The sequence below is a fragment of the Xenopus laevis genome, chromosome 1S, assembly GCF_017654675.1.
Source record: "Xenopus laevis strain J_2021 chromosome 1S, Xenopus_laevis_v10.1, whole genome shotgun sequence".
Taxonomy (NCBI): Eukaryota; Metazoa; Chordata; class Amphibia; order Anura; family Pipidae; genus Xenopus; species Xenopus laevis.
In genome coordinates, this window is record NC_054372.1 from 2,618,696 (window position 1) to 2,631,603 (window position 12,908).

Consider the following 12,908-nt stretch of genomic DNA (forward strand, 5'->3'; position numbering starts at 1 on the left):
AGCCAATGTTCCCTATACTTACAGTCAATGTTCCCTATACTTACAGCCAATGTTCCCTATACTTACAGCCAATGTTCCCTATACTTACAGCCAATGTTCCCTATACTTACAGCCAATGTTCTCTATACTTACAGCCAGAAAGGAAAAGGCAGAGTGTGAATATCAGAACCAGCGCCAAACTGAGGATCTCCAGGAGCCGGAAGCTACAGGGTCTCTCCCTGCTGCTGCTGCTGCACAAACTTCCATAGGGAAATACAGACACTCCTGCTTCATCTGCACAACACAAATAAGAGTCTAATAATCACATCACATATTAACCATTGTGCTGCTCTTTGTATAACAAACTAGTAAATAGCAGCAGAACAAGGGGGCATATGTATCCCAAGCTATCCAGCTCTTTCTTTCCTTGCGTTCTCTTTCACTTCAATTAGACGGTAATGAGTGCAGGCCATGAAGCTGAATTCATTAGAAGTACCGGTGATTTTTCACAAGCTCTGATAACCTTAAATTAAGCTCGGCCTTCTACCCGGACCATAGGAAAGAGAGCAGCCCAGAAGCAGGAAGTACATAGGAAAGAGAGCAGCCCAGAAGCAGGAAGTACATAGGAAAGAGAGCAGCCCAGAAGCAGGAAGTACATAGGAAAGAGAGCAGCCCAGAAGCAGGAAGTACATAGGAAAGAGAGCAGCCCAGAAGCAGGAAGTACATAGGAAAGAGAGCAACCCAGATGCAGGAAGTACATAGGAAAGAAAGCAGCCCAGAAGCAGGAAGTACATAGGAAAGAGAGCAGCCAGAAGCAGGAAGTACATAGGAAAGAGAGCAACCCAGATGCAGGAAGTACATAGGAAAGAGAGCAGCCCAGAAGCAGGAAGTACATAGGAAAGAGAGCAGCTCAGAAGAAGAAAGTACAGAGTAATTATATTTTGTGTGAAGAGGCTATGAAACAGTAGCTTTCTATAGAGACACATTTTACTCATATGCACATAATAATACATTAGTCTTAAACAGAGAGACCTCTTGTGGCTGAATCTAAAACCTCCTGTTACTATGGGTTACGCAGCTGATCCTTTCTATTTGCCTTGTTAGTGGCCTCTAACTGAATTTGTTAATGGAAATAGTCGCCAGGCCCACTTAAGAGACTAAAATAACTTCTAAATATGTATTGCAGCAATATTTCTTTTATATTTGCAAAAAAATGACATGAGTTGCCCTTTAAACTCTAAACCATAGCCAGCTTTAGGTGGAGTGGGATTTTGCCTATTAAAGGTGTTGTTCACCTTTAAATTAACTGTTGGATGATGTAGAGAGGGATATTCTGAAACAATTTGCAATTGGTTTTCATTTTTTATTATTTGTGGTTTTTGAGTTATTTAGCTTTTTATTCAGCAGCTTTCTACTTTGCAAATGTCAGCAATCTGGTTGCTAGGCTCCAAATAAACCTAGCAACCATGCATTGATGTGAACAAGAGACTCAGATATGAATAGGAGAGGCCTGAATAGAAAGATGAGGAATAAAAAGTAACAATAACAATACATCTGTAGCCTTGAGTATTTGTTTTTTTAGATGGGGTCTGTGACCCCCATTTGAAAAATTTAAAATTTGCTTAGAACTGATTGATTTATAACATACTAAAAGTTAACATAAAGGTGAACCACCCCTTTAACAATGTAGGGGACTGTAGGCTTATTTACCCTTTATTAAGACAGTTCCCTAGGTTTTAGAAGACTAAGTGGATCCTTAGTTATAGATAGGAAGTTGTTTCCTTTAACTGAGTTAAGTATTCTTCTGCAGTTCAATAACTGGCCAGGAGGTGTCATTGTTCTACTGTAGAAATAGGGGAAGCGCACGAGGGCTCTTTCTCTTTCTTTGGATTCTACCTTCCTGGAAGGTAATGGAAGTGTAGGTGTAGATAGTATAAGAATACTTCTATTATACCTCACTCCAGGACTGAGAGATAGGAGTAGGGTAACTAGTAAGCAGCATGAGCTCCACCGAGGAGAATTAGAAGGATTAGAGTCGTGGGTGTAAAACCCATAGGTTAGGGACTGAATTGTATCACTGTAGCTTGTCAGGGTTCCTCTTGGGAGGCCTGATACTTGGGATAAGACACGATCTCTGCTGTTTGGATTTTAGCCACTAATGGATAAAGCAATTGTACCTAAATATTGATTTGTGTAGCAAGTGCATTGTTTCCCAGAATCCCCCACTGAACCATCGCATTACAGCTGTAACTCACGTGGAATTTTGCAGCATTTAAAGAGAGGGAGGATGTTTATCCCAGAGACGATCACGGCGACTCCAAGCAAAACCCAAACCATCATTCTGAGATCTCCTGAAATAGAATGTGGGGAGAGTAAGAGGGGTGAAGATTCATTCACGTACCCTAAAACCAAAGTCCAACCTTTTGCCCAAGTGAACCCTATACAGAGCTGCCCATAACTGAAGAGGTCACAAATCGTGATGGGCAAATTTGTCCCGTTTAATTTGCGAAACGGGTGGAAAATTTGCAAAAGGCATCAAAATTGTCGATGGTGAAACATGGAAATTCGCTGCAAATTCACGCCTGGCAAATAAATTTGCCCATCACTAGTCACAAATATTTGATTTGGCCTCACAGGTAGAGACCCAACCTGGCTGATGTCCTTCTTCTTCTTCAGCAATGAGGTTCATCCTTTGCTCAGAGTTGCCTATTGGGGAGACTGAGCCCCTCAGACACTGCCTTGAGCCCCAAGTTTAGGGACCAACTGTCTCCTTGATCCAGAAGAAGGTGGAGCATCAAGTGTTTGCTCGGCCGGAATATTTCAGCCGGTCACTGCCCACACTGCCGGCCATTGGCTAAAATTGCTCTGACATGTCACTACAGCGTTGGACTGGGGGGCCCAGGACCCACCAGACCTCCAGCCTCAGGGGCCAAACCCCTGGACCCCCCAGCCTAAAAACATTACTCAGGCTGCTTCTCTGAGCACTTCTGAAATGTATATTCTGCCGTGAGTATTATATAATGGTCTTTATAATGATTTTACAGTATATATATTTATATATAGTTTATGTATAAGAATTTGGGGAATCACTTGATTATCAGGAACCTGAGGGTCATGAAGCAAAGGTTGTGGGGGCTCCCCATTGCGTTGAATCAATGCTGAACTGGCTATTCTTGTAATTAGCAATGTCTCAAGGAGCGAAGTTTTTGGTTTCTACCTTTACTTGTGTGGGTATAAATTATTGCTCACAAGTAAGGTTTAAGCACTGATCCTGTATATTTGTATTAATATTTGAATTATTATTATTTATAAAATTATTGATATTACTAAAGGTTCACCCCTTTATAACAACATCCATTTTTTTGTATTTTTTGTGTTTCCTGAGAAATTAGCAGTTTTAGACGGCTAACACCTGACTTTAGCTGCATTGTTAGAAATGTTGTGGCAAGAGCTCAATGCATTGCCTGTATATCCCTTGTCTTTCAGACAGAGCTGCTGAGCTGACACACATGAAGGCTAATAAATGATTAATTACTAATTACACTCTTGGGACCATTCGTTACTTACCGTTATCATAGAGGAGGTAGAATAATAAGCTGAACCACACGGACCCCAAAGACATGTAGCCGCTGATCTTCATACACAGGGTGCAACATAATGGGGTCCCTCCGCCTGTTACACAAGAGGTGCCATATAGTCACTTACAAGGGACACAGCACATTTCTGCTGCAACAGCTTTAGGCCTGTATTAAAGGGGAACTGTAGCCTAAACTTATAAGTATTTTTCCCAGTGCCGGGCCAAAAGCCTAATCCACCCCTCTGCTTATTAAACATATTCCACAGGCCTCTTCTTCCTACCCCTAGTTCCACCCTAATTCTCCTCATTCTTATGGGAATTCTACCTCCTTCCAATTAAAGAACTGTGTCTGCTGTCTGTATATAGTGGGTATGAGCAGCATTGGGAAAAGTGTATTTCGGTTTCAAATGACAGTTATTTGTGGACTGTGTCAGATTCACTTAAACGTAACACCCTCACTTTTTAAAAAAGTCCCCAACCCTCCATCTTCTGCTGCGTCAGCTACTCTGACACTCTCACAATAATGTTTCCAAAGTACCCCCTACTATAAATGATAAGGATATTAGAAGTCACTGAGGGGTTGTTCTGTGACCATATAAAGGCACAAGGCTGCAGGCTGAGTTATACAGGGAACTCTGGGTATCACTCATGTATTATAAGGGATATTGTACCCCCTACTGTAAATGATAAGGATATTAGAAGTCACTGAGGGGTTGTTCTGTGACCATATAAAGGCACAAGGCTGCAGGCTGAGTTATACAGGGAACTCTGAGTATCACTCATGTATTATAAGGGATAATGTACCCCCTACTGTAAATGATAAGGATATTAGAAGTCACTGAGGGGTTGTTCTGTGACCATATAAAGGCACAAGGTACAGGCTGAGATATACAGGGAACTCTGAGTATCACTCATGTATTATAAGGGATAATGTACCCCCTACTGTAAATGATAAGGATATTAGAAGTCACTGAGGGGTTGTTCTGTGACCATATAAAGGCACAAGGCTGCATGCTGAGTTATACAGGGAACTCTGAGTATCACTCATGTATTATAAGGGATAATGTACCCCCTACTGTAAATGATAAGGATATTAGAAGTCACTGAGGGGTTGTTCTGTGACCATATAAAGGCACAAGGCTGCAGGCTGTGTTATACAGGGAACTCTGAGTATCACTCATGTATTATAAGGGATAATGTACCCCCTACTGTAAATGATAAGGTTATTAGAAGTCACTGAGGGGTTGTTCTGTGACCATATAAAGGCACAAGGCTGCAGGCTGAGTTATACAGGGAACTCTGAGTATCACTCATGTATTATAAGGGATAATGTACCCCCTACTGTAAATGATAAGGATATTAGAAGTCACTGAGGGGTTGTTCTGTGACCATATAAAGACACAAGGCTGCAGGCTGAGTTATACAGGGAACTCTGAGTATCACTCATATATTATAAGGGATAATGTACCCCCTACTGTAAATGATAAGGATATTAGAAGTCACTGAGGGGTTGTTCTGTGACCATATAAAGGCACAAGGCTGCAGGCTGAGTTATACAGGGAACTCTGAGTATCACTCATGTATTATAAGGGATAATGTTCCCCCTACTGTAAATGATAAGGATATTAGAAGTCACTGAGGGGTTGTTCTGTGACCATATAAAGGCACAAGGCTGCAGGCTGAGTTATACAGGGAACTCTGAGTATCACTCATGTATTATAAGGGATAATGTACCCCCTACTGTAAATGATAAGGATATTAGAAGTCACTGAGGGGTTGTTCTGTGACCATATAAAGACACAAGGCTGCAGGCTGAGTTATACAGGGAACTCTGAGTATCACTCATGTATTATAAGGGATAATGTACCTCCTACTGTAAATGATAAGGATATTAGAAGTCACTGAGGGGTTGTTCTGTGACCATATAAAGGCACAAGGCTGCAGGCTGAGTTATACAGGGAACTCTGAGTATCACTCATGTATTATAAGGAATAATGTACCCCCTACTGTAAATGATAAGGATATTAGAAGTCACTGAGGGGTTGTTCTGTGACCATATAAAGGCACAAGGCTGCAGGCTGAGTTATACAGGGAACTCTGAGTATCACTCATGTATTATAAGGGATAATGTACCCCCTACTGTAAATGATAAGGATATTAGAAGTCACTGAGGGGTTGTTCTGTGACCATATAAATGCACAAGGCTGCAGGCTGAGTTATACAGGGAACTCTGAGTATCACTCATGTATTATAAGGGATAATGTACCCCCTACTGTAAATGATAAGGATATTAGAAGTCACTGAGGGGTTGTTCTGTGACCATATAAAGACACAAGGCTGCAGGCTGAGTTATACAGGGAACTCTGAGTATCACTCATGTATTATAAGGGATAATGTACCCCCTACTGTAAATGATAAGGATATTAGCTGGGCTGTGTTAACAAACTAGTATGGGGTCCTGTTATTAGTAATATCTGCCCTGGTTACATATAGTTAATGTATCTCTAACTAGTGACCTATAATTTCTTTATGAACAGAGGAAAGCTGTGAGATTGAAGCCGATGTACAGGGAGAATTAGGGAACAAGTCTGACCTGTAGTTTGGTTGGTAGAAGATGGAAAAGACCCGGGAGAGACTGGAATATCCAAAGTTGTGTCAGTTTCGCTTGTTAAGATACTGGAGAATGAAACTCCTTGAACAGACTTTGCTTGTCCTGTCAATAATGAGACAATAATGAGACAATAATGAGACAATAATGAGACAATAATGAGACAATAATGAGACAATAATGAGACATTATTATAAGAATAGACTGTGGTGCCATTAAGGGTAGGGGGGCCCCTAGTAACTGCTGGTGACCTGTGGCACAACTGATACAATTGATTAAGTGATCAGCATTTATTCAGCTCACAAACAAAACGTCCGTAAATGCTGATCACTTAATCAATTGCATCAGTTGTGCCACAGGTCTCTGGCTTTGTGATACACATTTTTGGGCTTTGGGCAGTATCGGGCCCAATACCTGAAGGCACCTGACACCAATCCGGTGATACAGACCTGGAACAGCACTCCAATTTTGGGATTCCTAGTAACTGCTGGTGGCTTGAATAAATGGGGTAAGTTCCAATTTGCCGTTTAAAGGGCATGTAAAGGCAAAAAAATAAAATCCCATTTTTACTTTCTTTAATGAAAAAGAAACCTATCTCCAATATTTAATTAAAAAATGTGTACCGTTTTTATAAGAAATCTGACTGTATGCCGTGAAATTCCCCCTTTGCTTTGAAACATCAGACGGTCACTAAATGCTCTACAGGGAAACGATCATAATTTCAACCAGCAGGGGGAGCTCCTTCCTTACTTCATTGGCCTCGAGCAGCTTAGTTTGTTTCCCTATAAAGCGACTGTGTAGAGATTTGTATCCACAGACCCAGTGCAGTCTGTATATTCTGATTATTTATCAGTCTTGTGTATCGGCTTCTGGCAGATATTATTTGACTTGTGCTGTTTTGATCATTTATAACGATCCCTAAGCAGCTCAGATCACACTGAGCATGTGCACAGTCTTGGTCTTGCAAAGATGTATAACAAAGTTACAAGATGGTGACCCCCTGTGGCCAACTTTGAAAGCATAAATCATTTGTTTGATTAGGCTTGTGGTGCAGTAAGTTCATGTTTATGTTTAGTATATAAAATACAGCATTTCTAGCCTTATTCTATTATACACTTTACTTCCCCTTTACTTGTGTGCCGGACTTGCTGCTCGTGATTGCTAAATGGTGATATAGAGTGGGGTCTGTTGGGGGATCTCCAGCACCCCTGTACATACATGACTGATATATTGGAGACGCACCTCTGGAACACAGTCATTTATTTGGCAGGAGAGAGTGTCCCATTAGTGTCCCATTAGAGAAACTGAAGGTATCTAGGTCTAACTACACCAGGGCAGTAACTCATAGCAACCCATCAGCCATTAGTTTGGTTATTCTACTGCCATAAATGTGGTGACCTGGACTGGACTGACTGAGATGACAGTTTATTGGCTTGTATATGAACGCTAAGCCTTGGGCACCCCAATAGATATCCCGCGGGTGCTCAATGACTTGGCTCTGGAGAATGAACTGATTTAGAATGAATTCAAAGATCTCATTGGTGCCCCAGTAAATCAGAAGCTTTATGTTCATATTAAGCCGAATAGATCCTGAACTAAAATAATTGCCTTTCAGATGATATGGCTGATGCTAATTGCTCCAAGGTAGCCAATCAGCATCTGATGAGTTTGCTACTGATCAAATCAAAGACCACACCCTACTTTTGATGGGTCTCTTTTATTTATTTAACTTCACAAGCTGCTCTTCTTTCCTCAGACATACAGCAATATCCAATAGCAGCTTCCCAAATCTACAGTAAAGCAAAGCCACTAAATACAAGGCGACACCTAGAGAGACACCACCCTGACCCACAGCACCCAGATCTTTGCTTTGCACCCATTGCCACACTTACCCCCCTGACAGCATCTCCAGAGGACACTGCAGAGACACAGGAGTGGGTGAAGCAGCGAAAGAACAGCCAGACAGATGGACAACTGCCACATAATGTCCCCTGTATAATAATAAGGAAAAGTTACATCACAGGGTCTCCATATAGAGTCTATATCCCTTTAGCAGAAAAATGGCCCTATCGGGGCTATTAAAGGGTAAGTGGATGAAACATCGGATTATTTCTTTCATTCCTGAGCTGCTCTCTTTCCCATGGTCAGACATGAACCTCCCATTGGATAAGTGAATCCAATCTCCTCACATTACTTACGAGAGAACTCTGGTTTTCTGTTCTTTATGCTCCTGGACTGCTCTCTATCCCATGGGCTCAGGGGGGGTCTTTCAGAAGATTGACCCATAGCATCGATCTCTTTGATATCCATTAGCAAATTAAAGCCAACTGATAGAACTGGATGGAGACTGGATGTCCACTGTTACCCTTGGCCAATGCAATTGGCAGAATATATTTTAGTCTAAACTCCACCCTACAACCTGACCATGGGAAAGAGAGCAGCCCAGGAGCAGGATATAGAGAGAATAAGAATGCTAGGGTATTCAATTTATTGAATTGTGAGAGATTCTCATTTCAATCACCCAGGGAGAGCGTCCTGCTTGAAACAGCTGAATAAAAATAAAATGGAACAGGGAAATGAGAATGAGGCAACGCAGAATCACTTCCCCTAAATCTTTCCCAGACAGTTGCATTAAAAGAGACCTGGGTTAATGGAGTAGGGGAAGGACAACACTGTTTTACAAGTAGGTCATTTAAATAAAACATGGTAAAGTATTGGGTCTCAGTACATTGGGTCTCAGTTTGTCCTGTGCATTGAGAAATAGACGTTATCTATGAGTATCAGCCTGTCTTTGTAATAATGTGAGTACAACTAAAAGGGTCTTGAAAGGGAGGTCACTTTCACCCACTGAACTTAAAGGGAGGCAGGAGGCCAAAAAAGTCAAAGTTCCCAAGTAGCAGCCCCTCAGAAGATCTGGTTGTTATTATATCACTTTAGAACTGGTCCGACTTACTGGCAGAATATGAAGGGATTGGGCTTGGCGAGGTCTCCCTATGGTCGGGAGAGGTCCCTCTTGGCTCTGCAGTCACTGAGTTTTGTTCTAAAGAGAAAATGAATTTTTTTTTATTTAAAACAAAGTTGATTTAGGTCATTTAACATTGTGCATTAGACGCAGAATGGTTTAAGCCATGCCCCTCTGTATATTACATTCTGTTTAATTCCTGTTGGGCTTTTTCCAACTGTATCTATTGCTGTAACTCAGTAATTATTCAACTGTGGGTTTGGTCCCTAGTGGGGCTGGGGCAGTGACTTGTCCAGTCTGAAGATCATCTTGGGAGACATGTGACTGGCTGTCCCAGCTATATTATGTAACTGACCAATGGAAGCACAGTGGCTAGTATTAAGGCTACTAGTAATGTTTATCATTTCTGCGGTCCAACCAAAGGGCTACACTGAGTTCTTATGTATCTATATCTGTGTCTATAATTGCTCTTACATAGAAGCTGTAAAGGGGGGAAATATATTGCTGTAAAACAGGACTGTCCAACCAGTGGGACCAGGGCATAAGTGTTTTTTATTCTAGTCCTGGACTCAACACATGGGATATTGGGTAATCAGTGACGGACGTGACTCACCTCTTACAGTCAGATGAATGTGGATCTGGGTCATGTTTCTTTTCCCATTTATGGCTTGATGCAAAGAATAAGTGTAATTTCCACTGTCTCCTTCTGTCAGGTCCCTCAGCAAGAAGCTGCCATTCTTAGTATGGAAGTTGAGGCGGCCATTGTACTGATCAACAACATCAAGTCCATCTTGGTAGGAAGCCATCCATTGATCCCCAATGTACAGATCAGCCATCATCAGTTTTGTATCAAAGTCAGTCCTTTCTCCCAGGGAAACAGAATCTCCCTCTTCCACCAGTATCTCCTGCGCACTGTCCCCTCGTCCCGTAGCTGCACAGAAGCAGAGCGTTCAGTGAGAAGAGACTGATATCACTATACTTCGATTATTTAGGCAATGTCCTTCTATGCAGAATAAATGCTGTATGATAGTCACACCTTCCATTTAAACCGGAGGCCCACAGCCCTGCTACAAAGTCTGCTTTAATCACTAAGCTCAAAAACCTGTTTTTTTTTTTTTAAATAATATTATCTATACAGAACTGGGTAAAATGGTGGACACGATATCCTAATCTCAGGACTCAGAAGGGGTTAAAATATGTGTCCAAACAAAGCCAATGAATGAAATAAGGAATATGACCCTCCAGCAGGTTTAGGCAGGGCCTCTGTGGGAACAATACATATTACTGGGAGTCAGGCCAGCAGGTGATATTAAGAAGTTAAGTTGCCCTTTGCTCGTGCAAAGTTAAACAATTGATATATAATTTAATTAAAGATTAAATGCCAACTGTGACTAGACAAAGAGGAAAGAGGTCCCTGCCCTGTAGAGCTTGCAATCCTAATATGAGACTTACATACTAGAAGGGAATCATGGCCGTGGCATTGCCTCATAAGCTCTGAGACTGGGTCAGTTGTTCTGCCAGGGCTCTAATGGGCTCCAATGGGCAGTCTTGGAGTTTAGTTCAGAAAAGGTCAATGGAGAATTCTCATTGGAGGAATTCAGGGAAAAGCAGCAAGAAAGGTTTATGGTGGGATACAGCAGTGGATGTGGGTGGTCTGACCCTGCAGTAGAGTCAACCAAGATTTCATGGAGGTGCAGAGTCATTAATGGCTTTGACAGTCATGAGAAGGACAAGTAGAGTCTGCACATTATGGGTTAGTGGAAATACAGTGTCGGAACTACTGGGGGTGCAGGGGGTGAATCGGCAGAAAAACTCTCCTCCGGAGGGGGGGTGGTTGCATGGCCTGCACTCCTATTTACAGTATTGTGGAAATATATAGGATAACCCTATACAACTATGAAGGAGAGGGAAGAACCAACGAGTTCCCCAAGATAGGCTTGAGTCTGTAGAGTCCATAGAATGAGAACATCATCAGTAGTGGGTTTAAGTTTGAGATGGGGGTCAGCAGACAGCTAGGGGCAGGGAAAGAGTAACACATGAATGAAGGACCACATTCAGTTCAATGAGAAAAACCTCATTTCAATTCTCACTTCAAACCTCATCACAAGGTGTATTGAGTGAAAACTCAATATAAGTCGATGGGAAAATCTGAAACTGAATTAGAAAAAAATACAGAACCCAAGGGCGACCCAGAATTAAGGGCGAAAGGTATTTTGTTAGTATAAGTGCCAAGGTACTCTCACAGGGGGGCAACAAAACATCTAGGGGCCGATTCACTAACTTCGAGTGAAGGATTCGAAGTAAAAAAACTTCGAATTTCGAAGTGTTTTTTTGGCTACTTCGACCATCGAATGGGCTACTACGACCTTCGACTACAACTATGACTTCGAATCGAACTATTCAAACTAAAAATCGTTCGACCATTCGACCATTCGACAGTCGAAGTACTGTCTCTTTAAGAAAAAAACTTCGACCCCCTAGTTCGCCATCTAAAAGCTACCGAACTTAATGTTAGCCTATGAGGAAGGTCCCCATAGGCTTTTCTAAGTTTTTTTGATCGAAGGATATTCCTTCGATCGTTGGATTAAAATCCTTCGAATCGTTCAGTTCGAAGGATTTTATCGTTCGATCGAAGGAATAATCCTGCGATCGTTCGATCACACTATTTGCGCTAAAATCCTTCGACTTCGATATTCGAAGTCGAAGGATTTCAATTCCCAGTCAAATATCGAGGGTTAATTAACCCTCGATATTCGACCCTTTGTGAATCGGCCCCCTAAACTTTGCCTGAAAATACCCCGAGTGCTCTCAGCGAAATGATTGCCACTTAAACAAAGGAATTCAATGGGGTAACACAATTTGCTCCAGTGCCCAGTGATGCCATTGAATTGCTGTATTCAGCCATCTGAATTTTTTCATTGTTAGAGATACATTTTTGGAGATAAAATGCAAGTTTTAGATTGATGTTTGTAGAAAACAATGCTAATGTTTAATACAAGTACTGCATTTTGGTAGTGTCAAGCAAAAAGGGCTATTTACTTATTTGTTATTAGTGATGGGCGAATTCGCGGCGAATTTGCGTGTTTCGCCGCGAGCGAATAAATTCGCGAATCGTCTGCGAAAATTCGCGTCAAAAAAAATTCGCCGGCGCCAAAAACGGGCGCCGGCGTCGAAAAACGGGCGCCGGCGCCAAAAACGGGCGCCGGCGTCGAAAAACGGGCGCCGGCGTCAAAAACGAGACGCCGGCGCCGTTTCGCGAATTTTTCGCCGTTTCGCGAAATTCGCGAATTTTTCGGCGAAGCGAAACGGCGCAAATTCGCCCATCACTATTTCTTATGTCATAATGTGTATTTTACAAAAAGATATGGTCTTCTGTGGTCATCTTACTTTGAGGGCCTTTTTATCTTCCAGTATATATAGATATATATATATATATATATACAGATTTCTCCTGTGGTTCTTTGAAAATGTACTTTTGTTCTACTGTCAGAAGTCTCTATAAAAAAAGAAATTCTTGGTATTGGTCTTCTCAGGAGAGATGGACCTTTCCAAACAGTTGTGTGTTCATGTCTTTAAACAAAATCTTATACATCCCTCTATATCTAAATAAAAACTATTACAAAAATAAATAAACATTTACCCTGTAAATTGAAAGAGCAAAAAATGTCTGAAACCTGTTTGGCAGGTTGGTAACTGTCAGTAACTGAAAGGCCAAGTAGGAACCGGTTAGCAGGCAATTGTGGCCGCACCATTGCGAAATATGTAGAAAAAACGAGGTTACA

The 12,908-nt window shown here is 41.7% G+C and overlaps 1 protein-coding gene across 1 annotated transcript in view; it reads right to left on the reverse strand.

Annotated features, from left to right (window-relative positions):
* Positions 1-48: 48 nt before the first annotated feature.
* Positions 49-12,908, reverse strand: part of LOC108704058 — a 37,744-nt gene continuing 24,884 nt past the window's right edge. Inside the window, exons 3-9 of the mRNA XM_041577316.1 lie at positions 9,740-10,057; positions 9,118-9,204; positions 8,057-8,155; positions 6,150-6,269; positions 3,547-3,651; positions 2,235-2,330; positions 49-273 (exon numbers count right to left, since the gene is read on the reverse strand). Of these exons, the coding sequence (XP_041433250.1) occupies positions 107-273; positions 2,235-2,330; positions 3,547-3,651; positions 6,150-6,269; positions 8,057-8,155; positions 9,118-9,204; positions 9,740-10,057 (992 nt within the window). The 3' untranslated portion in view covers positions 49-106. The remainder of the gene's footprint in view (positions 274-2,234; positions 2,331-3,546; positions 3,652-6,149; positions 6,270-8,056; positions 8,156-9,117; positions 9,205-9,739; positions 10,058-12,908) is intronic.